Consider the following 27,316-nt stretch of genomic DNA (forward strand, 5'->3'; position numbering starts at 1 on the left):
TTAAAAGGCATTAAAAAATGTTTCTTGTGTATTAAAATCTAGCTTCTTGATTTTTCATTCCTAAAATCTGAAACTAGTTTTTTTGGTAATGAAAAATCATTGTTATTTTTTTAGTATGTGAATGTTGTATAATCAGTTCTGTTATTTCTAGAAACATTTCAATGTGGAGATTTTTCAGACTTTTAATCAGACTCTGTGCTTTTAGTCTTTTGGGCATTTTATCTAATTACATGTAACCACTTTTTTTTCCTTTTTGACTTAGCAGTTACTGACAATTTTCTTAACACTCAAGATGTGTAAAGACACACACATACCCTAAGTCTCTCAGGAATGTGACCTGTAATTGGGTACGTTGTCTTTCACCCTTGAGCTGGATTATGCGGATTATGCGTTGTCGCATGTACCTTCATGTTTTATATTTTTCTTACAGTAGAAGTACTTTATTGCCCCTGTTTAGACAGGAAAAGTAATGCATATATCACATATAAAATTGAGGCTTTATCACTCTGACCCATGGTGTCATAATTAATTTCTTTATTCCCCATTTTTTTTTTTTTGGTTGTTTGTATTGAATTAGAGCTCTTGTTATAGTTTTGACTGTTACTTATGAGTTAATTTACCAAGAGTGACTTCTTCATATAAAGTACCCCTTTGCTTGCTGAGCATTACTGAGGTTCATTCTATATCAAATTAAAATGGAGAGATTTGTGGAGATTTCAAATTATTTAGTCAGAGAAGGCAGTGGCACCCCACTCCAGTACTCTTGCCTGGAAAATTCCATGGATGGAAGAGCCTGGAAGGCTGTAGTTTATGGGGTCTCTGATGGTCGGACACGACTTCACTTTCACTTTCACTTTCATGCATTGGATAAGGAAATGGCAACCGACTCCAGTGTTCTTGCCTGGAGAATCCCAGGGACGGGGAGCCTGGTGGGCTGCCGTCTATGGAGTTGCACAGAGTCGGACATGACTGAAGTGGCTTAGCAGCAGCAGTAGCAAATTATTTAGTAAAGGGCCAGGCACACCAGGTACTTATGCTGCCACTTTTTGGAGATTAATGAGATAGTTAAAACCTGATGAAAACTTATAAATGATTAAAAACTTCCCACACTGAATATTCTATTAAGTATATTATTTTAATAAACCAGTGTATATCATTCAGTTTGCATTTCAGGAAGGTACCTTGTCATCTCTGCTTCTTAAATTCTGTGGGTGTCTAAAACTGTGCCCATATGTAAATCTGATAAAAAGAAGGCAGCTTCCTGCTGCTGCTGCTGCTGCTGCTGCTGCTGCTGCTAAGTCGCTTCAGTCATGTTCGACTCTGTGGGACCCTATAGCCGGCAGCACACCAGGCTCCTGGGATTCTCCAGGCAAGAACACTGGAGTGGCTTGCCATTTCCTTCTCCAATGCATGAAAGTAAAAAGTGAAAGTGAAGTCGCTCAGTTGTATCTGACTCTTCATGACTCCCTGGGCTGCAACCTAGAGGCAACTAAAACTACTTAAAACCTCCAAGAGATAGGATTGGATGAAGAAGCCTCCAGGACACAGTATCTTAAAATAGGAAGGAGAAAATTATGAATTAATGTTAGCATATCAATAACTATTATGTTATTTTCTCTACTTTCAGAAGTGATGTGTGTTACTTTATTGAAATGGATACATTTTTATACACTTTAATTTGCAGGAATCGGAAACCCCAACCCTACAAAGCCTTTCCTTTACTGTCAGACCCGGAGAACTGTTAGCTGTGGTGGGACCTGTGGGTGCAGGAAAGGTAAGTTGTGATGCCTTTTGTCAGCTTGATGTAACACCACAGCCCCTTTTAAATTCTCAGAGGGGAGCCCAGAGCTGAGTGTGACCCAGTTTGAATTGGGTGTGTCTAGAACAGTATTCCTCTAGGTGTGTTCCATGGAACATTAGTTTTGTAAGAAGATTTAGTGGCAAATAAACCTGGGTAAATGCACAGTGTTTTCCTTCTTTGTGCTTCACATTGCACAGTTGGGAACTGCCTGTTGGGAGTTTAATCCTGTACTCCAAGGCCAAATTTGCCTGTTACTCCAGGTGTTTCTTGACTTCCTACTTTTGCATTCCAGTCCCCTATAATGAAAAGGACATCTTTTTTGGGTGTTAGTTCTAGAAGGTCTTGTAGGTCTTTATAGAACTGATCACCTTCAGCTTCTTCAGCATTACTGGTCAGGACAGAGACTGGGATTACCGTGATATTGGTTTGCCTTGGAAACGAGCAGAGATCATTCTGTCGTTTTTGAGATTGCATCCAAGTACTGCATTTCAGACTCTTTTGTTGACTATGATGGCCACTCCATTTCTTCTAAGGGATTCCTTCCCACAGTAGTAGATATAATGGTCATCTGAGTTAAATTCACCCATTCCAGTCCATCTTAGTTCACTGATTCCTAGAATGTTGATATTCACTTTTGTCATCTCCTGTTCGAGCACTTCCAATTTACCTTGATTCATGGACCTAACATTCCAGGTTCCTATGCAATATTCCTCTTTACAGCATCGAACCTTGCTTCTATCACCAGTACCATCCGCAACTGGGTGTTGTTTTTGCTTTGGCTCCATCCCTTCATTCTTTCTGGAGTTATTTCTCCACTGATCTCCAGTAGCATATTGGGCACCTACTGACCTGGGGAGTTCATCTTTCAGCGTCCTATATTTGTGCCTTTTCATACTGTTCATGGGGTTCTCAAGGCAAGAGTACTGAAGTGGATTGCCATTCCCTTCTCCAGTGCACCACATTCTGTCAGACCTCTCTAGAACACCTCCACAGAAACACCTAGAGTAACAGGCAAATTTGGCTTGGAGTACAGAATGAAGCAGGGCAAAGGCTAATAGAGTTTTGACAAGAGAATTCACTGGTCCTAGCAAACATCCTCTTCCAACAACACAAGAGAAGACTCTACACATGGATATCACCAGATGGTCAACACCCAAATCAGATTGATTATATTCTTTACAGCCAAAGATGGAGAAGCTCTATACAGTGAGCAAAAACAAGACTGGAAGCTGACTGTCTCTCAGATCATGAATTCCTTATTGCCAAATTCAGACTGAAATTGAAGAAAGTTGAGAAAACCACGAGACCATTCAGGTATGACCTAAATCAAATCCCTTAGGACTATACAGTGGAAGTGAAAAATAGATTTAAGGGCCTAGATCTGATAGATAGAGTGCCTGATGAACTATGGATGGAAGTTCGTGACATTGTACAGGAGACAGGAATCAAGACCATCCCAAGAAAAAGAAATGCAAAAGAGCAAAATGGCTGTAGGAGGCGGCCTTACAAATAGCTGTGAAAAGAATGGAAGTGAAAAGCAAAGGAGAAAAGGAAAGATATTCCCATTTGAATGCAGAGTTCCAAAGAACAGCAAGAAGAGATGAGAAAGTCTTCTTCATCGATCAATGCAAAGAAATAGAGGAAAACAATAGAATGGGAAATACTAGAGATCTTTTCAAGAAAATCAGAGAAATCAACAGAATATTTTATGTAAAGATGGGCTCAATAAAGGACAGAAATGGTAGGGACCTAAGAGAAGCAGAAGATATTAAGAAGAGGTGGCAAGAATATACAGAAGAACTGTACAAAAAAGATCTTCATGACCCAGATAATCATGATGGTGTGATCACTCACCTAAAGCCAGACATCCTGGAATGTGAAGTCAAGCAGGCCTTAGGAAGCATCACTATGAACAAAGCTGGTGGAGGTGATGGAATTCCAGTTGAGCAATTTCAAATCCTGAAAGATGATGCTGTGACAGTGCTATACTCAATATGCCAGCAAATTTGGAAAACTCAGCAGTGGCTACAGGACTGGAAAAGGTCAGTTTTCATTCCAATCCCAAAGAAAGGCAATGTCAAAGAATGCTCAAACTACCGCACAATTGCACTCATCTCACACGCTAGTAAAGTGATGCTCAAAATTCTCCAAGCCAGGCTTTCAGCAATACATGAACCGTGAACTTCCTGATGTTCAAGCTGGTTTTAGAAAAGGCAGAGATCAAATTGCCAACATCTGCTGGATCATGCAAAAAGCAAGAGAGTTCCAGAAAAACATATATTTCTGCTTTATTGACAATGCCAAAGCCTTTGACTGTGTGGATCACAATCAACTGTGGAAAATTCTGAAAGAGATGGGAATACCAGACCACCTGACCTGCCTCTTGAGAAATCTGTATGCAGGTCAGGAAGCAACAGTTAGAACTGGACATGGCACAACAGACTGGTTCCAAATAGGAAAAGAGAATGTCAAGGCTGTATATTGTCACTCTGCTTATTTAACTCATATGCAGAGTACATCATGAGAAACGCTGGACTGGATGAAGCACAAGCTGGAATCAAGTTTGCCAGGAGAAATATCAATAACCTCAGATATGCAGATGACACTACCCTTATGGAAGAAAGTGAAGAAAAATTAAAGAGCCTCTTGATGAAAGTGAAAGAGGAGAGTGAAAAATTTGTCTTAAATCTCAACATTAAGAAAACTAAGATCATGGCATCTGGTCCCATCACTTCATGGCAAATAGATTGGGAAACAGTGGAAACAGTGTCAGACTTTATTTTGGGGGGCTCCAAAATCACTGCAGATGGTTATTTCAGCCATTAAATTAAAAGATGCTTGCTCCTTGGAAGGAAAGTTATGACCAACCTAGATAGGATATTAAAAACCAGAGGCAAAAGAGATACTGATGTATAGAACAGTCTTTTGGACTCTGTGGGAGAGGGAGAGGGTGGGATGATTTGGGAGAATGGAATTGAAATATGTATAATATCATATATGAAACAAGTCGCCGGCCCAGGTTCGATGCATGATACTGGATGCTTGGGGCTGGTGCAATGGGATGACCCAGAGGGATGGTATGGGGAGGGAGGAGGGTTCAGTATGGGGAACATGTGTATACCTGTGGCGGATTCATTTCAATATATGGCAAAATCAATACAATACTGTAAAGTTAAAAAATAAAATAAAATTAAAAATAATAAAAAAAAATAAAAAACAGAGACATTACTTTGCCAACAAAGTTCCATCTAGTCAGGGCTATGGTTTTTCCAGTGGTCATGTATGGATGTGAGAGTTGGACTATAAAGGTAGCTGAGCACAGAAGAATTGATGCTTTTGAACTGTGGTATTGGAGAAGACTCTTGAGAGTCCCTTGGACTGCAAGGAGATCCAATCAGTCCATCTTAAAGTAAATCAGTCTTGGGTATTCATTGGAATGACTGATGTTGAAACTGAAACTCCAATACTTTGGACACCTCATGCAAAGAGCTGACTCAATGGAAAAGGCCCCGATGCTGGGAAAGTTTGAGGGTAGGAGGAGAAGGAAACGACAGAGGATGAGATGGTTAGATGACATCACTGACTTAATCAACATGGGTTTGGGTAGACTCCAGGAGTTGGTGATAGACAGGGAGGCCTGGCGTGCTGAGGTTTATGGGGTCATAAAGAATGGGACACAACTGAGCAACTGAACTGAACTGTCGGGAGTTTGAATGTCTCAGTGAAGGAGATTATTTATGTGACAGCTGTACAGCGTGGATAGAGACAGTTAGTGGGTCTTCCTTTTGTCACAGGGGCCTCTCCAGGAACTCTGGAGGTGGTGAAATCTCCTCAAGGAAGCTTGAGTGTTTCCTCACCTGACTTGATTCAGTCCTGTTAGTGCACTTGTAGTGAATGTGTAACCATGTGCTGGAGGTAAAGATACAGACATGAGCAAGACCCTGATACCTCTGCCCTCCAGAGACAACCAGGTTCTGGGGTGAGACAGAGAGGTAGGCAGGTTATTTTAGCCCAATGTGGTGAGTGCTCTGATGGTGTAGACACAGATATGTCATTTCTCTGTGTTACAAGAGATTTGAAGGACTTACTAAGTGTATGAGTACTTAGTTTCCTGTGTTTTGTACCACAAAATACAGAAACCTAAATGTGGCATATGTACATGAGAAGGTGATGATTTCCTCCGTAATGGACTCTTTCAAAAATTTATTTATTTTTAATTGGAAGATAATTGCTTTACAATATTGTGTTGGTTTCTGCCATATATCTACATGAGTCAGGCGTAGGTACATATGCCACCTCCCTCTTGAACCTCTCTCCCATCTCCCACCCCATCCACCCATCTAGGTTGTCATGGAGCACTGGATTTGAGCTCCCTGGGCATAATGGACTTTTGTTCTTTAAACACAACAACTTTAGAGTTCTTTCAATTAATAATCTTTGGATATATTCTTCACACATAGCTTTTTAAAAATTAAAAAATATATATATATATTTATTCATTTAGTTGTATTAGGTTTTGTTTGCAGTGCATGGGATCTCTAATTGTGGCATGTGGGCTTAGTTGCCCTGGGCATATAGGATGTTAGTTCCCTCACCAGAACTTCTGGCATTGGAAGGCAGATTCTTTTTTTTTTTTTCCTTTCTGTGTTTATTATTTAGATGTAATTATTATTTTTTAACTTTTTATTTTTTATTGGGGTATAGCCAATTTCATGCATTGGAGAAGGAAATGGCAACCCACTCCAGTGTTCTTGCCTGGAGAATACCAGGGATGGGGTAGCCTGGTGGGCTGCCATCTATGGGGTCGCACAGAGTTAGACACGACTGAAGTGACTTAGCAGCAGCATAGCCAATTAACAATGTTGTGATAGTTTCAGGTGAACAGAGGAGGGAATATATTAGCCATACATATACCTATGTATCCATTCTCATCCCAAATCCCCTCCCATCCAGGTTGCTACAAAACATTGAACAGACTTCCCTGTGCTATACCGTAGGTCCTTGTTGGTTATGCATTTTAAATATAGCAGTGGGTACCTGTCCATTCTGAACTCCCTAACTATCCCTTCCCCCCATCCTGGAAGGTGGACTCTTAAACACTGGACCACCAGGGAAGTCCCCACATAACTTTTTAAGAACATGTGTTTGTCAAGTAAAAGATACCCAGATGCAGGAACAACTGCATAAACATCTGATACAGAAAATATACATCCTGCTGGGCTGTCTGCTAGTTCAGTTAAGTTGCTCAGTCATGTCCAACTCTTTCTGACACCATGGACTGCAGTATGCCAACCTTCCCTGTCCATCACTGACTCTCTGAGCTTGCTTAAATTCATGCCTATCGAGTTGGTGATGCCATCCAACCATCTCATTCTCTGTAGTCCTGCCTTCAATCTGCCTTCAAACCCCTCCTCCTCCTGCCTTCAATCTTTCCCAGCATCTTTTCCAACGAGTCAGTTCTTCGCATCAGGCAGCCTAAGTATTAGAGTTTCAGCTTCAGTATCAGTCCTTCTAATGAATATTCAGGACTGATTTCCTTTAGGATTGACTGTTTGGATTGCTTTGAAGTCCAAGAGACTCTCAAGAATCTTCTCCAACACCACAGTTCAAAAGCAACAATTCTTCAGCACTTAGCTTTCTTTATAGTCCAACTCTCATATACATACTTGACTACTGTAAAAACCATAGCTTTGACTGGACAGACTTCTGTTGGCAAAGTAATGTCTCTGCTTTTGAATATGCTATCTGGGTTGGTCATAACTTTCCTTCCAAGGAGTAAGCGTCTTTTAATTTCATGGCTGCACTCACCATCTGCAATGATTTTGGAGCCCCCCAAAATAAAGTCTGACACTGTTTCCACTGTTTCCCCATGTATTTTCCATGAAGTGATGGGACCAGATGCCATGATCTTTGTTTTCTGAATGTTGCGCTTTAAACCAAATTTTTCACTCTCCTCTTTTACCTTCATCAAGAGGCTTTTTAGTTCCTCTTCACTTTCTGCCATAAGGGTGGTGTCATCTGCATATCTGAGGCTATTGATATTTCTCCCGGCAATCTTGATTCCAGCTTGTGCTTCATCCAGCCTGGCATTTCTCATGATGTACTCTGCATATAAGTTAAATAGGCAGGGTGACAATATGCAGCTTTGACGTACTCCTTACCTGATTTGGAGCCAGTCTGTTTTCCCATGTCCAGTTCTAACTGTTGCTTCCTTACCTGCATACAGATTTCTCAGGAGGCAGGTCAGGTGTTCTGGTATTCTTATCACTTGAAGAATTTTCCACAGTTTGTTGTGATCCACACAGTCAAAGGCTTTGGCATAGTCAATAAAGCAGAGACAGAATGATCTCTGTTCATTTCCAAGGCAAACCATTCAATATCACAGTAATCCAAGTCTATGCCCCAAACAGTAACAGTGAAGAAGCTGAAGTTGAATGGTTTTATGAAGACCTACAAGACCTTTTAGAACTCACACCTAAAAAAGATGTCCTTTTCATTATAGGGGACTGGAATGCAAAAGTAGGAAGTCAAGAAACACCTGGAGTAACAGGCAAATTTGGCCTTGGAATACGGAATGAAGCAGGGCAAAGACTAATAGAGTTTTGCCAAGAAAATGCACTGGTCATAACAAACACTCTTCCAACAACACAAGAGAAGACTCTATACATGAACATCACCAGATGGCCAACACCAAAATCAGATTGATTATATTATTTGCAGCCAAAGATGGAGAAGCTCTATACAGTCAACAAAAAAAAAAGACCAGGAGCTGACTGTGGCTCAGACCATGAACTCCTTATTGCCATATTCAGACTTAAATTGAAGAAAGTAGGGAAAACCACTAGACCATTCAGGTATGACATAAATCAAATCCCTTATGATTATACAGTGGAAGTGAGAAATAGATATAAGAGCCTAGATCTGATAGCTAGAGTGCCTGAGGAACTATGGAATGAGGTTCATGACATTGTACAGGAGACAGGGATCAAGACCATCCCCATGGAAAAGAAATGCAAAAAAGCAAAATGGCTGTCTGGGGAGGCCTTACAAATAGCTGTGAAAAGAAGAGAATCGAAAAGCAAAGGAGAAAAGGAAAGATATAAACATCTGAATGCAGAGTTCCAAAGAATAGCAAGGAGAGATAAGAAAGCCTTCTTCAGTGATCAATGCAAAGAAATAGAGGAAAACAACAGAATGGGAAAGACTAGAGATCTCTTCAAGAAAATCAGAGATACCAAAGGAACATTTCATGCAAAGATGGGCTCGATAAAGGACAGAAATGGTATGGACCTAACAGAAGCAGAAGATATTAAGAACAGATGGCAAGAATACACCGAAGAACTGTACAAAAAAGATCTTCACGATCCAGATAATCATGATTGTGTGATCACTGACCTAGAGCCAGACATCCTGGAATGTGAAGTCAAGTGGGCCTTAGAAAGCATCACTATGAACAAAGCTGGTGGAGGTGATGGAATTCCAGTTGAGCTATTCCAAATCCTGAAAAATGATGCTGTGACAGTGCTATACTCAATATGCCAGCAAATTTGGAAAACTCAGCAGTGGCTACAGGACTGGAAAAGGTCAGTTTTCATTCCAATCCCAAAGAAAGGCAATGCCAAAGAATGCTCAAACTACCACACAATTGCATTCATCTCACACGCTAGTAAAGTAATGTTCAAAATTCTCCAAGCTAGGCTTCAGCAATACGTGAACCATGAACTTCCTGATGTTCAAGCTGGTTTTAGAAAAGGCAGAGGAACCAGAGATCAAATTGCCAACATCTGCTGGATCATGGAAAAAGCAAGAGAATTCCAGAAAAACATCTATTTCTGCTTTATTGACTATGCCAAAGCCTTTGACTGTGTGGATCACAATAAACTGTGGAAAATTCTGAAAGAGATGGGAATACCAGACCACCTGATCTGCCTCTTGAGAAATTTGTATGCAGGTCAGGAAGCAACAGTTAGAACTGGACATGGAACAACAGATTGTTTCCTGATAGGAAAAGGAGTACATCAAGGCTGTATATTGTCACCCTGTGTATTTAACTCATATGCAGAGTACATCATGATAAATGCCAGGCTGGATGAAGCACAAGCTGAAATCAAGATTTTCGGGGGAAATAGCAATAACCTTAGATATGCAGATGACACCACCCTTATGGCAGAAAGTGGAGAGGAACTAAAAAGCCTCTTGATGAAAGTGAAAGTGGAGAGTGAAAAAGTTGGCTTAAAACTCAACATTCGGAAAACAAAGATCATGGCATCCGGTCCCATCACGTCATGGGAAATAGATGGGGAAACAGTGGAAACAGTGTCCGACTTTATTTTTCTGGGCTCCAAAATCACTACAGATGGCGACTGCAGCCATGAAATTAAAAGACACTTACTCCTTGGAAGGAAAGTTATGACCACCCTAGATAGCATATTCAAAAGCAGAGACATTACTTTGCCAACAAAGGTCCGTCTAGTCAAGGCTATGGTTTTTCCTGTGGTCATGTATGGATTTGATAGTTGGACTGTGAATAAGGCTGAGCACCAAAGAATTGATGCTTTTGAACTGTGGTGTTGGAGAAGACTCTTGAGAGTCCCTTGGACTACAAGGAGATCCAACCAGTCCATTCTGAAGGAGATCAGCCCTGGGATTTCTTTGGAAGGAATGATGCTAAAGCTGAAACTCCAGTACTTTGGCCACCTCATGTGAAGAGTTGACTCATTGGAAAAGACTCTGATGCTGGGAGGGATTGGGGGCAGGAGAAGGGGATGACAGAGGATGAGATGGCTGGATGGCATCACTGACTCGATGGACCTGAGTCTGGGTGAACTCCGGGATTTGGTGATGGACAGGCACGCCTGGCATGCTGCGACTCATGGGGTCGAAAGAGTCGGACACGACTGAACAACTGATCTGATCTGATGTGATCTGAGATGTTTTTCTGGAACTCTGTTGCTCTTTCGATGATCTAACAAATGTTGGCAGTTTGTTCTCTGGTTCCTCTGCCTTTTCTAAAATGAGCTTGAACATCTGGAAATTCGTGTTTCACATATTGCTGAAGCCTGGCTTGGAGAGTTTTGAGCATTACATTGTTAGCATGTGAGATGTGTCCAATTGTGTGGTAGTTTGAGCATTGTTTGGCATTGCCTTTCTGTGGGATTGGAATGAAAACTGACCTTTTCCAGTCCTGTGTCCACTGCTGAGTTTTCCAAATTTGCTGGCATATTGAGTGCATCACTTTCACAGCATCATCTTTTAGGATTTGAAATAGCTCAACTTTAGTTCTATCACTTCCACTAGCTTTGTTCGTAGTGATGCTTCCTAAGTCCACTTGACTTTACATTCCAGGATGTCTGGCTCTAGGTGAGTGATCACACCATCATGATTATCTGGGTTGTGAAGATCTTTTTTGTACAGTTCTTCTGTGCATTCTTGCCACCTCTTCTTAATATCTTTTGCTTTTGTTAGGTTCATACCATTTCTGTCCTTTATCGAGCCCATCTTTGCATGAAATGTTCCCTTGGTATCTCTAATTTTCTTGAAGAGATATTTTGTCTTTCCTTCTATTGTTTTCCTTTATTTCTTTGTACTGATCACTGAGGAAGGCTTTCTTATCTCTTCTTGCTATTCTTTGGAATTCTGCATTCTGTTGGGTATATCTTTCCTTTTCTCCTTTGCCTTTTGCTTCTCCTCTTTTCTCAGTTATTTCTAAGTTATCCTCAAACAACCACTTCCAAAGAAAGAATTTTGCTTTTTCTTTCTTTCTTTTTTTTTTTTTTTTTTTTTTTTTTGTGCGGTGGTCTTGATCTCTGCCTTCTGTACAGTATGATGAACCTCTGTTCATAGTTCTTCAGGTACTCTGTTTATCAGATCTAATTCCTTGAATCTATTTGTCACTTCTACTGTATAATCATAAGGGGGTTGATTTAGGTCATACCTGAATGGTCTACTGTTTCCCCCTACTTTCTTCAATTAAAGTCTGAATTTGATGATGAAGAGTTAATGATCTGAGCTACAGTCAGCTCCAAGTCTTGTTTTTCCTGACAGTTTAGAGCTTCTCCATCCTTGGCTGCAAAGAATATAATAAATCTGATTTCAGTATTGGTCATCTGGTGATGTCCATGTATAGAGTCTTCTCTTGTGTTGTTAGAAGAGAGTGTCTGCTCTGATCGGTGCATTCTCTTGGCAATACTCTATTAGCCTTTGCCCTACTTCATTTTGTGCTCCAAGGCCACACTTGGCTGTTACTCCAGGTATCTCTTAACCTCCTACTTTTGCAATCCAGTCACCTATAATTAAAAGGACATCTTTTTTGGATGTTAGTTCTAGAAGGTCTTGTAGGTCTTCATAGAACTGTTCAACTTCAGCTTCTTCAGCATTAGTGGCTTGGGCATAGATTTGGATTACTGTGGTATTGAATGGTTTGCCTTGGAAACAGAGATCATTCTGTTGTTTTTGAGATTGCACCTAAGTACTGCATTTTCGGCTTTTTTGTTGACTATGATGGCTACTCCATTTCTCCTAGGGGATTCTTGCCCACAGTAGTAGATATAATGGTCATCTGAGTTAATTTGCCTATTCCAGTCCATTTTCGTTCATGTATTCCTAAAATGTCGATGTTCAATCTTGCCATCTCCTGTTTGACCACTTCTAATTTACCTAGATTCATGGACTTAACGTTCCAAGTTCCTATGCAACATTGCTCTTACAGCAGTGGACTTGACTTCCATCACTAGGCACATCCACATCTGGATGTTGTTTTCACTTTGGCTCTGTCTCTTCATTCTTTCTGATGTTATTTCTCCACTCTTCTCCAGTAGCATATTGGGCACCTACTGACCTGGGAACTTCATCGTTCAGTGTCATATCTTTTTGCCTATTCACACTGTTTATGAGCTTCTCAAGGCAAGAATACTGTTAGAAGATGTTAAACATTCTTAGTCTTTGTTGAGTATAGCATTTGTCTGGGGGAACTCAGACAGTTCAGTTCAGTTGCTCAGTCTTGTCTGAGTCTTTGTGACCCCATGGACTGCAGGCAGAGTAGATTGTTATCATGTTAATATTCCTTATCAACTTTTTGTTTACATTCACCAATAGTGCTCTTTTCCACTGTTTTCCTGCGGCTTCCAGAGCTGTTCTGATGTCATTGATCAAGCACCAGGGTGCGGTCGGTTGTGCTGCGGGGCATGTTCCGTGCTGAGTGTACCCTGTTCACGTGTGTATGTTGCCGTCTGTTGCAGTCCTCACTGTTACGCGCTCTGCTGGGGGAGCTGCCCCCAAGCCAGGGGAAGGTCAGTGTGCACGGGAGGATCGTGTATGTTTCTCAGCAGCCCTGGGTGTTTCCAGGAACTGTGAGGAGTAACATTTTATTTGGGAAGAAATATGAAGAAGAACGATTTGAAGAAGTAATAAAGGCTTGTGCTTTGGAAGAGGTGAGTAATGGCTTTTGAGCTGCATATGCTCCAATTTCAAATAATGAGAGTGTTGGCTTAAGCTATAAGATTTGTTTAAAGTTCTTTTTTTATTTTTTTGAATTTGAAAGGTCTTTGTTTTTTAATATGTTAAGCTGGTCTTCTTGGTAAATGTGCAGTCATATATGCTGCTGTTTTAATCCTAATGTGATAATAATGATCACAGAACACCTTTGTTTCATTTGGTGAAGTGGTATTCACCTTTAGGTTCTTTTTTTAATGGCCAGTTAAAAAATTTGTGCTCACTTCCCTATGCTATTAAGGTAATTCTCAAAATCCTCTAGCCAGGCTTCAGCAGTACTTGAATTGAGAACTTCAAGATGTACCAGCTGGATTCAGAAAAGGTAGAGGAACAAATTGCCAACATTCTCTGGATAGAGAAAGAAAGGGAATTCCGAGAAAACATCTACTTCTGTTTCATTGCCTGCACTAGAGCCTTTGACTGAGTGTATCATAACAAATGGTGGAAAAGTCTTAGAGAGATGAGAATACCAGACCATCTTACCTGTCTCCTGAGAAACCTGTATGCAAGACAAGAACAGTTAGAATCTTATGTGGAACCACTGACTGGTTCAAAATTGAAAAAGGAGTAGGACAAAGCTGTATACTGTTACCCTGTCTATTTAACTTATATGCAGAATACATCATCCATCCAGGCTGGATGAGTTTCAGTTCAGTTCAGTCGCTCAGTCGTGTCCGACTGCAACCCCATGAATCGCAGCACACCAGGCCTCCATGTCCATCACCAACTCCCGGAGTTCACTCAGACTCACGTCCATCGATTCAGTGATGCCATCCAGCCATCTCATCCTCTGTTGTCCCGTTCTCCTCCTGCCGCCATCCCTCCCAGCATCAGAGTCTTTTCCAATGAGTCAACTCTTCACATGAGGTGGCCAAAGTACTGGAGTTTCAGCTTTAGCATCATTCCTTCCAAAGAAATCCCAGGGCTGATCTCCTTCAGAATGGACTGGTTGGATCTCCTTGTAGTCCAAGGGACTCTCAAGAGTCTTCTCCAACACCACAGTTCAAAAGCATCAATTCTTTGGTGCTCAGCCTTCTTCACAGTCCAACTATCAAATCCATACATGACCACAGGAAAAACTATAGCCTTGACTAGACGGACCTTTGTTGGCAAAGTAATGTCTCTGCTTTTCAATATGCTATCTAGGTTGGTCATAAATTTCCTTCCAAGGAGTAAGCATTTTTTAATTTCATGGCTGCAGTCACCATCTGCAGTGATTTTGGAGCTCCCCAAAATAAACTCTGATACTGTTTCCCCATCTGTTTCCCATGAAGTGATGTCTGGATGAGTTTACAAGCTGGAAATAAGATTGCTGGGAGAAATACCAATGACCTCAGATATGCAGATGATACCACTCTAATAGGAGAAAATGAAGGGGCACTAAAGAGCCTCTTGATGAAGGTGAAAGAGGAGAGTGAAAAAGGCAGCTTAAAAACTCAGTATTAAAAAAGCTGAGATCATAGCATCTGGTCCCATCAGTTCAGTTCAGTTCAGTTCAGTTGCTCAGTCATGTCCGACTCTTTGCGACCCCATGAAACACAGCACGCCAGGCCTCCCTGTCCATCACCAACTCCTAGAGTTCACTCAGACTCATGTCCATTGAGTCACTGATGCCTTCCAGTCATCTCATCCTCTGTCGTCCCCTTCTCCTCCTGCCCCCAATCCCTCCCAGCATCAGAGTCTTTTCTAATGAGTCAACTCTTCGCATGAGGTGGCCAAAGTACTGGAGTTTCAGCTTTAGCATCATTCCTTCCAAAGAAATCCCAGGGCTGATCTCCTTCAGAATGGACTGGTTGGATCTCCTTGTAGTCCAAGGGACTCTCAAGAGTCTTCTCCAACACCACAGTTCAAAAGCATCAATTCTTTGGTGCTCAGCCTTTTTCACAGTCCAACTCTCACATCCATTCATGACCACTGGAAAAACCATACCCTTGACTAGACGGACCTTTGTTGGCAAACTAATGTCTCTGCTATTGAATATGCTATCTAGGGTGGTCATAACTTTCCTTCCAAGGAGTAAGTGTCTTTTAATTTCATGGCTGCACTCATCATCTGCAGTGATTTTGGAGCCCCCAAAAATAAAGTCTGACACTGTTTCCCCATCTATTTCCCATGAAGTGATGGGACCAGATGCCATGATCTTCGTTTTCTTAATGTTGAGCTTTAAGCCAACTTTTTCACTCTCCACTTTCACTTTCATCAAGAGGCTTTTTAGTTCCTCTTCACTTTCTGCCATAAGGGTGGTGTCATCTGCATATCTGAGGTTATTAATATTTCTCCTGGCAATCTTGATTCCAGCTTGTGTTTCTTCCAGTCCAACGTTTCTCATGATGTACTTTGCATATAAGTTCAATAAGCAGGGTGATAATATACAGCCTTGATGTACTCCTTTTCCTATTTGGGACCAGTCTGTTGTTCCATGTCCAGTTTTAACTGTTGCTTCCTGACCTGCATACAGGTTTCTCAAGAGGCAGGTCAGGTGGTCTGGTATTCCCATCTCTGGTCCCATCACCTCATGGCAAATAGAGGGAGAAAAGGTGGAAGCAGTGACAGAGTTATTCTTCTTGGGCTCTAAAATCACTGTGGATGGTGACTGCAGCATCAAATTGAAAGACAAATTGATGCTTTGAAATTGAAATTTGAAAAGACAGTTGCTTCTTGGAAGGAGAGCTATTACAAACTTAGTGTATTAAAAAGCAGAGACATCACATTGCCAACATAGGTCCATGTAGTCAAAGCTTACTTTCCAGTAATTATGTATGCATGTTAGAATAGGACCATAAAGAAGGCAGAACACTGAAGAATTGATGTCTTTGGAATGTGGTGCTAGAGAAGACTCTTGAGAGTCCACTGGACTGCAAGGAGATCCAATCAGTCAATCCTAAAGGAAATCAACTCTGAATATTCATTGGAAAGACTGATGCTGAAGCTGAAGCTCCAATACTTTGGCTACCTGATATGAACAACTGACTCACTGGAAAAGGCCCTGATACTGGGAAAGACTGAGGGCAGGAGGAGAAGGGCGTGACAGAGATGGTTGGATGGCATCATCAATTCAGTGTTCATGAACTTGGGCAGACTCTGGGAGATAGTGACAGAGAGGCCTGGCATGGTGCAATCCATGGGGTCATAAACAGTCAGACACGAATTGGAGACTGAACAACAAAAACAAACATTTGTAAAAATAACACAGTGTAATGAACCCTCATGTACCCATCCCCAGCTCCAACCAGGATCAGCTGTTGGCCAGTCTTGTTGCATCTCCACCCCTGCCCTCTGCCAGCCCCACCCCCACCCCAGATTATTCTGGAGTAGGTCAGAGACCTCAGATTAGTTCATCTGTAAATATTTCATTGAAAGTGAAAGTTATTCAGTCGTGTCCGACTCTTTGCGATCCCATGGACTAAACAGTTCATGGAATTCTCCTGGCCAGAGTACTGGAGTGGGTAGCCTTTCCCTTCTCCAGGGGATCTTCCCAACCCAGGGATCAAACCCAGGTCTCCTGCATGACCCAAGAGAAGTGCAAACATTTCATTAGTTTTCTCTAAAAGATAGGAAACCCTTTGGAAAAAGGCTTACCACATTATTTCACCTGAAAATTTACCCAAATTCCTGAATATCATCAACTTTCTCATCATCTCACTGAGATCTTAACGCTATCATCTCACTGAGATCTCCTTCAGCAGTGGTTGAATCAGATTCCATGTGAGATCTGCCCCCTGCACTTTGTTGGTACCTCTTCAGTCCATTTTAGTCTCCAGGCTTTCCTTTCCACTTGATTTTGATTTGTAACTTATTACTTATAGAAAATAGAATCCTTTAAAATTTCTTCTTAATACTGCCTCATTTCATTGGGGGAGAGATGGTTTCAGAAATGGCACTGAGTTTTACAGAAAATGGCAAGGTGAAACATTTAACTCCACCTTGGGATTTAGATGAAATTAGTGAATAAATGAAAACTGAACTTACTTTATAGGAGAATGTAATTTGGCAAAAATTACAAGAAAAATATAAATACTGATTAAAAGGCATGTTATTCTCATGGATTACACACATCCATGAATAGTAGCATTAAAGAGCTACTGCTGTGGTCTTTTCAGTCTGAATATTTTTTTATACTGTGAGGAAGAGGCTAGGACTGTCTTTCAGAGGATGGGCAGGATATTGACAGGTGTGAGAGGAGGGACAATTCCACATGAAAGAAAAGCTGTAAAGGAAGGCAGGGCTCCTGCTGCTTGACTCTCAAGTCCAGCCCTCCTCTGCCAGGTCCTCAGGTCCAGCCCACATTAATCATTTCAGCAGTCTGCTCTGTGGTGCTTCTACTGTAAGTCTCCACCATCGCTGAAGGGCCCTTGATGTGCTTCCGGATGGATGGCATCAAACCAGCGTCAGCAATTCCTAGTTTGCCTCTAGCGTGTGTGTCTGCTCTTCAGTAAGAATTGGTGAAATTTAACTTTGACAAAACTAATGTGAATAAGAACACCTTCCTATCACTGGAAGGAATTGTAATATATGTTCAGGTCAGGCTTTCCCCTTTAACCTAATCAAAAAGTGTTTCCTGGGAAATTAGTCTGAATTTGATTTTACTTCACACCCTCTGAAATGTTTTGCCTACCTGAGGCTTGTCCATGAGTAATTTGCAGAGTCAGCAACATACTTGAACTCCTACCCCCAGACTCAGAGAGAAAGAGCCTGTTTCTTGTGCCCTAACTGTGCAAAATGAAAGAGTGGGTTTAAGTGCCTTTTCTAAAACATGGTTAAGATTGCTATGCTATGACATGTTACTCTTTTGAGAAACAAAACAAAATAATGTAAAATCAAAGCATGAAAGCTAAGTGAAGCAGCTTGCAAGGACTTCAACAGTGAAATGGCCGTCTAGTAATTGTATGTGTATATGTGTGTGTGTAGGGCTGAGAACCTATGTTAAAATGCCTCATTGTTATTCTTGAAAGCCAAAGCAAGGGATGGTATTAACTTCTGAGCTCAACAAAGAAAGAAGGTGAAATAATGATGAATTTTCATGAGAGAGCAATTGCTGCCTTTCATTGGATGTACCCCAGTTAAGCTTTGAGTGAGTGGGGAACCTGTGTGCCTGTGTGCCTGTGTGCCTGTGGCTGTCACTGTGGGTTATGATGGAGACAGTCTCCTTCTTTTGGTCATGTGCTTTGCATATTGTGATCCATACTATGTATGGGGCTCCACTGTTGGTTTGATGAGAAAATAGGCATCAGTCTCCAGTAGCAAGTGACAGTCAATTACTGTCCTTTTTCGAGTTATGAAAGGTGTTCATACACTTCTTTTGATCCCCATAACATCCTTGAGTTCAGTGATTCCTGTTTCTGCAGCACATTCTGCAGAAGAGGAAAATGAGACTTAGGGAGATCAGAGGACTTGTTTATCATACAGACTCCAGTGTGCCACTTGCTTTCTCCTCAAATTTGCCAAAGTAGAGACAGAGAAGTAAGGGTGTCATCTGCAGAAAGATACTGCTATGCATCCTAGGTTGATGCCTGAGGGGTTTAGTAGGAAATAAATTCCCTGTAGGCTCTACTTGTCTATGGCAGCATCTGTCCAGTGATAATTATAGGCAATCAAAGTAAAGATTTCTAATATAATAACTGTGTAAGTTAAACCTGATTGTTATCTTGTCATTTTGAGTATGTTCTTTTTGTCCATTTGTTATATTTCCCCAGATACTCTGGGGAGAAAAAAACCAGTTTGTCTATTTACTTCTTAAATAGTATACAAATATAACTTCTGATAGATTCCAAGACCCTCAAGACAAAACTTCTTTCTTAACTTTGAGTTTTTCCTGCTTCCATCAGCAAGTATCTACTTTGTCCAGCTGATCTTTTCAATGTTCCTTGAGCACACTGTTTCTGTCCCATTGGTTTCCCTGCCCAGCTTGTTCTTTCTGTTCCCATTTCTTGTACAGACCTTGTCTGTCACTCTATGACTTGCATTAAGTATCACTATAAAGATATGGGTTAGGTGTTATCCCTGCTCTGGATATGGGAAACAGAGGCCAAGAGCAGCAAAACTGGTAATTTAAGGTAGAACAAGTCCTGTACCTTCACCAGCCAGGGACACCAGCTCTGACACTTGTGTCTCCAGCATGTCCAGCTGTAACATGATGTCACTGAGAGGTCATCTCAGCTTGTCCACAAGCAGAGTCTCCTAAACTTGCCTCTACCATCTTCCCCAACTCTGTAAATGGAGACCCTGTCCTTCTCCTTCCTCATATCCCAGACACCACTGTCCTCCTCTTCTCTCATTCCCACACCCATCCCATCAGCAGGCCTTACAAACTCCACCTTCCAAATGTGTCTGGAGTGTGATCCAATCTCTCCCTTCCTGCTGCTCATACTCTGGTCCTGGTCACCGTCATGTCTCACCTAGATTATTCCAGTAGCCTCCTCACTTGTATCCACCCTCACAATTCCAAGCTTACTGTCTGTTTTGTGCAAAGCACAGGAGTGATTCCTTGAAAACATTAGAACATGTCAGACCTCCCCTCCCCCTCCCCCTCTTACTGGAGTGACACAGGCTCCTCCTGCTCTGTCTCTGGCCTCACTCCCCTCATTCTCACTCTGCTCTCCTGCCTCCTTGTCCTGAACCCCTTGGGCATCTCCCTGTGGCCCCTGCACCCGCCCCTCCCTCTGTGAGGAGCAGCCAGAGGTCTGCCTGAGTGCTCCCCACAACCCAGATCTACTCATCCCTCTCTGAGAAGAGCCCTCACACCCCAGTGCGGACTTCCCTCCTCTACTCTTCATCCTTCTAAGCAGATTCCTTTTCCTTCAAATCCTTAGTAATTGTATTCAGGTTAATTTTCAGTATCATCATCTCCCATCTTGGAAAGAAATGCTGGGACTTTGTTTCCTCATGGCTGAATTCCCTGTACCCAGAACAATGCCTGGTGTATAGTCAGTCCTCAATAAATATCTGTTAAAATGGTCAAATGCATAAATTCTGTGAAAAGCTACAGAGCAAAAACCGATGAAAAGCCTGAGAGGTTTGGTATTTAATGTTCAGAGTTACAATTTCATCACTATGCAATTTGATCATTGTGGTTGATCAAATGACAGTGAAAGTGGCTCACTTGTTTTCGAATCCATGGACTATCCAGTCCATGGAATTCTCCAGGCCAGAGTGCTGGAGAGGATAGCTGTTCCCTTCTCCAGGGATATTCCCAACCCAGGGAAGAAACCCAGGTCTCCCACATTGCAGGCAGATTCTTTACCAGCTGAGCCACAAGGTAAGCCCATTGTTGATTAAATACTTGTATAAAGAAATGATGCTAAATGGTTAGATGCTAGAGTTGGACGAAACTTAGCAACTGAGCAGTAACAACAACAAGATGGTTAGGATGGCAGGAGGAGAACACATTCCAGGTCCATCCATGTTTCTTTTTTCCCTTTTCTGTATCCATACAGGATTTGAAGCTTCTGCAGGATGGAGATCTAACTGTGACAGGAGATGGAGAAACCCCACTGAGTGAAGGGCAGAAAGCCCGGGTCAGCCTTGCCAGGTAAATGGGGTTTCAGTTGTCATCCTGCCCCTCCTCCTCTGCAACTCCTTGTGGACATGAGCACGCAGACCCTGCTTACTAAGTGGGTCTGTGTGAAGTAGGGTCTTGGTCCTTTCCCTGAGCTCCTGGAAGGAACCTGGAATTGTTGGACACCGTCATGATTCAGAGATAAGACCCAGGGAGTGTGTAGTGTCCTCTCCTGACGTCTCTCTTCATTTTCTAGAGCCGTGTATCAGGATGCAGACATCTACCTCCTGGACGATCCACTCAGCGCAGTGGATGCAGGAGTCAGCAGACACTTGTTCCAACAGTGAGTTTGTGCCTGTTTTATATCATTTCTTCTTTCCAGGAACCCTGTAGAGATCAGGGAAGAGAGCTCAGGAAAGCCTTTGTGCTTCAGGAGACTCAGCTCATTCTGCCCTGGTGTCCCTCCCTCCCCTCTCTTCCCTCCACAGAAGGTCCATCATAGAGAAATTTTGCATTGTGATGAGGTCAGGACAGGAAAATACAGAAGGTGCTTCCAGTGTGTGGGGGCCAGTGCTTTAGGAAGTCAGGGATAGATGGCAGATTCCTCCACGACTTGCAGTTGATGGATCCAGACCCCAGGGATAAGAAGGATGTAAAGTTTTTAAATCAGAGAGTAGGCCTAGGGAACCTGGTAACTGGTTGCCAGTTCTCTTTCTCCATCATTTGTTGAAGGCACGTTTTAAGTAAATTTTTCAGTACTGACATAGGGCTTCCATGGAAAGACTATCGGTTTATGCATATTCTTTTGGTTTGGAAATACTTAATAGAGTCTCGGAGAAGGCAATGGCACCCCACTCCAGTACTCTTGCCTGGAAAATCCCATGGATGGAGGAGTCTGGTAGGCTGCAGTCCATGGGGTCGCTAAGAGTCGGACACGACTGAGTGACTTCACTTTCACTTTTCACTTTCATGCATTGGAGAAGGAAATGGCAAGCCACTCCAGTGTTCTTGCCTGGAGAATCCCAGGGACAGGGGAGCCTGGTGGGCTGCCATTTCTGGGGTCGCACAGAGTCGGACACGAGTGAAGTGACTTAGCAGCAGCAGCAGGAATAGAGTCTAGAATTTATAAATGATGTATTTCACATCTGAGTATGACTCAATTATTTAACACTGTTTCATGGATCCTTACTAGAATTAATACTTAGGCCCACATGTAGGGCTACCTTGAATTTGAAACTCGGTATGTTGGCTGAAGTCCTGACTCTCACTTTGTATCTGGAATTTGTTGTCAGTGGCTCTTTCTTGGCCACAGAAGTCCTGAAGGAGAACAGCTCTGATGCCTAACACATGCTGACTGAGGCCTCTGGTGGAGTCTAGACTGGTCTCTTCAAAAGTCTCATAAACTCGCTTTTTCTGAAGCAACCTCCAAGTTTTGCCCCATGGCTAGTTCCCTTGCTGTTGTTCACCTTGTAAAGCCAATGAGCCAATGAGCCTTCCAGCTGTGCTGATCAACACCCTGCTGTATACACTGAGATCAATGCCCTTACAGATGTTATTGCATGAAATCTCTTAGTTTACAAGGAGGATGGTGAGCCAGCAGAGGGGAAGGACCACACTGGGCAGAATAAGGGAGACTAGTACACCCAGCTCTCTTTCCTGCCTCTGAGCAACCTGTCTCTATGTGGAGCTTGTTAAGGCAGATGCCTGGGGAAAGGTCAGAAGAGTCAAGGTTTAGAGGTTTTGATGCAGGATAGGAAATGCTAAGTGGAAGCAGAAGTGTCAGCTGGAAGATTTCACTGAAGTTGGAAAGCTCCCTGTACCCGGGGCTGGGCGGGAAGTGCCCTGGGGCCTTCAGGCTGGGTGGGTGTGTGGAGACTGAAAAGAGGACCCAGTCCTTTGCTGAAGGAAGAGTAGAAGTTCAGGTGTGGAGGGAGGAGGAAGCAGGGCTGTGAGGAGGACAGCAGATATGTCCTTGCCTGGAGGAGGCAGGGTGTTCAGCAGAGAGAAGCTGATTGGAAATTCTCGCTGTCAGGTTCTCTGTTAGTTTCTAGGACTGTGTCCATCCAGGCTGCTCTCACAGGAATCAGAGCTAGGCATCTTAGAAATAACAGAAGTTTATCTCTCTCAGTTCTGGAGGCTGAGAAATTCCAAGTTAGGGTGCTGACAGATTCAGCATCTGGTGAGGGTCTGATTCCTGCATCCTCACATGGTGGAAGGGTGAGGGAGTCATGTAGTTCCTTTCATCAGGACACTAATCCCTTTTATGGAGGCTCCACCATCATGACCTGATCACCTCCTGATGGCCACACCTCCTAATACCAATACAGTGGGGTACCGGGGTCCAGCCCCAGTTGGATCCAGGGATTCCCTCGGGACCACGGCATTGACGATAAAAGGATAGATAAAAGGAAAAAGACAGAGGTGAACTAACTGGTTTACACAGAAAGACAATAAAACCTATGACGTCAGGTTTGCTCTGACCACGGAGGCCGCAGGCGCCCTCTTGAATAGCGGAGGGTGCCCCACCTTAGGCACCTTCTCAGGTGGGTCTTAGAAGCCCAGGCAAGTAAGTGGTCTCAGAGAGCCCCCACGCTCCAATCAGTCACCCTGAAGGAAGAACAGAGAAGAAAAGGAGAGAAAAGGAAGCAAGAAAGAACAACACGGGGAGACCAAGCTTTGAGCAAGGCCTGTAGCTTTATTTTCAAAGGGAGCTTATATACCTTAAGTTGTGCATAGAGGATAATAGGGGGTGTAAAATCTTGCAAAGTCAGTAGTCTTTGATCCTTATTGAGACCAGGCTTTCTTTTCTGCAAACTTATCACATACAAATGGTTTAGGTGATTTACATCATCTTCTGGCCAGAAGGCCTGTTAACCTTTTATGACTCTGATAAAGGTTTGTCAACCATAAGACTTATTTTCTCTAAGAGAAATTATTTTAAAGTTTGGCACCATACTCCAAAGGTGTTAGATAAAGTTGCATTCCTATAGGGCAAAGGTGCAGTGGGCTTACAACAAAGGAAATAATTTATTACCTTAAGGGTCTAAAGTTGTTAACACCAAGGCCACTACTTATTTTTTCTATATACCAACTATATTAATTAATACACTTCCAAGGATACAATACAGGGGATGTGGAAACTTGGCAGCAAGCATTGGCCCAACAATGAAATCTTCTACTAGTTCTATTCTAACAATTTCTAACTCTCTGAGAGGCTCTATACTAGTTGAATATCTTAAGCTTCCCATGCCTCTCGCGGTTGGGAGGCTGTAAACAATCGTATGCGTAGCTATAGGAGGCCGGGTAAACCTGTCAGGCAAGTTAGAAAATCATCTGAGGGGTTTGGATTGAAACACTCCTATTATGCCCAGGAGGCTAATTAACTAGAGCTTTAAGTTGATTTCCTTCAGAGAAAAGTGGTCGGGGATAGCCCCCTGTTAATGTCAGAGGAGTTGGTGAAAGTCATAAAATAATAAAGCAGACAGATTATGGTTTTGGGGTAGATGCTCAGGCAGATCTGGGGGTGGGGGGGGGGGGTGGGGGGGCTGTAGCTCTGACTCGCCTTGCCCATCAGGGCTCTCTCAAATGACCTTGTCATGGGTGGGTACTCCCGTGCTGGTTCCTGGCATCTCCCACTTTTTTATTTCTTAAGACAGCCTGATGCAATTCAGTTGTGAGCTTCTGAGTGCTCTGTAGGAGAATTCTGACAATATAAGGAAGAATAATTATGAGAAGCAGAATTAGATCAGCCACAGCAGCATAGCTAAAAATAGTAGACACAGAGTTCTTTCCTGAAACAAAGTTAGAGAATGTATGGAAGAAGTCATTTGCTACTCCTGTGGCAGTAGGAGTAGCAAATGACTTCTTCCATAGAGTGTTTCATGGTTGTTATTTGATTATGAAGTTTCCCTAAATCTAAACCAATGTCAGAGCTGTTCCAGACACCTGAAATATGGTTTTTAATTTTTTCCAAGTCATAATCTGTCTCGTTTACTTTTAGGGGTGTTACACATATCCACCAGTAGTCAGCATGACAGGACAGTGCCAATCTCACTTTTAAAGCCTGCAATTCAGTTCCAATATGCATTACTGCTTCCTCTAGGCATCTATCCTCATTTCTAGCTCCCTATTTATAGCTTCCTGTGTTGCTAATGTTAAAGAAACATTTTTGGACATAGTATCAACATATTGAGCAGTATGGACTTGTTGAGTCAATGATATTGCTGCCACAGTAACAGAAGTAATTGTGGTTATTAAAGCTGCTATTCCCAGGATAAGTAAACCCACAAACCGTCATGACCACATTAAATCTTGTAGTTGTTGTAATACATCAAGACCATAATTATCATACCAATGTGTGGTTATAGTTACAGGCACCATAAGATAGGGTGGGCGTTGCAACACCACAAAAGAGCAAACATATTGAGGGTTTAAACAAGATGAAAGCATACATGGTTCACAAGTTACTATATTAGGTCCACCTCTTTCTTACTGACCACTTTGGCCATGATCACTGTGTCTGCATTGTAAAACGCCTGTTGTGGGTGCACCGGTGAGCAGCTGCAGGTGTCCACCTGGGGGAGCAGTGTGCCCAGAAGCAGGAGGCAGAATGCGAACGGTGGGCTGTGGGCCAAGGCGCCTATGGTGGGCGGAGGGGCGGGGGTCGTGGACTCGGGCTTGCTGCTGCATGGGCTCGGGGCATTCCCGTCTTGCTGGCGGGGCCGCACTGGTCTGGATGGCACTCTGTGGGCATGCTTTCCTCTCCAGCCCTCACTCACTGCACAAACTTTTTTGCTCTAGGTCACCGGGTGCAGCGAGGAGGGTGCGGGGTGCGGCAGGTGGCATGGAGGCGAGAGCTGGCTAGGGCGGGGGAGCGAGCGAGCAAGTGCGTGTGCAGCGGACCTGGTCTCTGGGGGATTGTGACATGATGAATTAGTCTGTCTGGGATCCAAATTGGCGAATCTGCATCCTGTAGAAAAATACAAGCATACCCTCGCTCACAAGTTAGCAACACATCTGGCCTTTTTTACTTTCTGGTAAGGAGGTCTTTTCACTTGACTGTGGGCCGAATCGTAGCCTGTAATTCAGGAATCTAGTGTCTCATCATTGTAGTCTGCCTCTGTGTTTACATTTAAATGATTAATTACAATTTGGACATAACTTAACTATTTGTCTAGCTGTTTCCCTAGGGATATGAAACTTATACCTTAAACCAGTTGCATTTTGATGGTGAATTTTGTGAGAATTTTTGGCCTTATCAATCTTTTTATGTAAGTTTAAAGCAATTACTTTAGTCAATGCATCTGTCAAAGCATTTCCTTCATATAAAGGGCCAGACACGCCAGAATGGGCTCTATGTCCCACAAAATATTTTTTATCTCTGTGTTTAATCTCTTTTTGTAAATCAGATAACAAGGAGAAGATAGTAGTTTTATTTTCCGGAATATTAGCAGTCTCAATATGAGGCAACAACCCTACAATATATCGGGAGTCAGTCAAAAGATTGAAGGTGTGGTCTCTTAAATGTTGAAAAGCCTAAATAACTGCTCATAACTCAGCCTTGACATTTTATTTCCTTGAATTAAAAGATTTTTTTTAAACCCTTGGAGCTGTAATTTCCTGCACCCAAAAGGCTGGATCACTAGATCCAAATGCTTTGTGGCTCCTAGCTTGAGAAGTCAAGTTTTTTCCTGTCTGATAATAAGGTAAAAGCAAAAGCTGTGTTACTCTTTGACCTTTATTAATTTGCACAGTTTTGGTAGGCAGTGAGATCAAAACTTTAATTTTCCCAAGATAACCAGAATCTACTATACCATGCACCACCAAAATTTCTTGGAAAGAAAGCAAGCTACACCCCAGCACAAATCTTACAATGCCCGCAGGTAGGGGGCCAGCCACTCCCATTGGAATTGGAGTAACCGGAACGTCAGGGGTTAATATTGTTGCTAAATCCCCTTACGGTTCCGCTTTTCTCCTAGCCTGGGTGAGCCCCACCCCCTCACCTCCGAGGGGGTTTTCTCCAAAGAGCATGCTCTGCATCTTGTTCACGTGTCTGTTTTAAAAGCTCCTTTGTTCAAAAAACTTTTTATCTTTCTCAGGCTTAGGCAATGCTTTGAGAGGCTTTGGGGGCAAAGTGGGGAACTCCTGGGCCCTGGGAGGCGCAAACGGAGGCAGTGGTGATCGCCTTAAATCAGAAAGTGGTGGATAATGTTTAAAGGTTTGTGCAGAGGGGGAGGGAGCTCACCAGGGCGCCTGGCCGCAGTGTCCTGTAAGTCCTCTCCTCTCTCTTCTGCTGATTCTTTCTTCCTTCCTCTCTTTCAATCTTTCCCTAGTTTTCCTTCCCTCACTCTATCTTCTTTCCTTCCTCTTCTCTTCTCTTTCACTTTCTATCATTTCCTTCCTGTTTCCCTCTTTCATTCTCCCTTCTTCCTTCTTACTGTCTCTCTCTCTCTCTCTCCCTCTCTCCCTGCCTTTCTCACTTTTATCTCCCCCTTCCTTTCTCGTTACCCTTCTCTTTCTTTTCACTCTTT

General features: G+C 42.6%; 1 protein-coding gene across 1 annotated transcript in view; it reads left to right on the plus strand.

Annotated features, from left to right (window-relative positions):
- LOC129624242 (ATP-binding cassette sub-family C member 4-like) overlaps positions 1-27,316 on the plus strand; it is a 194,663-nt gene that overhangs the window by 48,299 nt on the left and 119,048 nt on the right. Inside the window, exons 10-13 of the mRNA XM_055541903.1 lie at positions 1,685-1,774; positions 13,039-13,230; positions 20,725-20,819; positions 21,043-21,129. Of these exons, the coding sequence (XP_055397878.1) occupies positions 1,685-1,774; positions 13,039-13,230; positions 20,725-20,819; positions 21,043-21,129 (464 nt within the window). The remainder of the gene's footprint in view (positions 1-1,684; positions 1,775-13,038; positions 13,231-20,724; positions 20,820-21,042; positions 21,130-27,316) is intronic.

Source organism: Bubalus kerabau, chromosome 12 (assembly GCF_029407905.1).
Source record: "Bubalus kerabau isolate K-KA32 ecotype Philippines breed swamp buffalo chromosome 12, PCC_UOA_SB_1v2, whole genome shotgun sequence".
In the NCBI taxonomy this organism is placed as follows: Eukaryota; Metazoa; Chordata; class Mammalia; order Artiodactyla; family Bovidae; genus Bubalus; species Bubalus kerabau.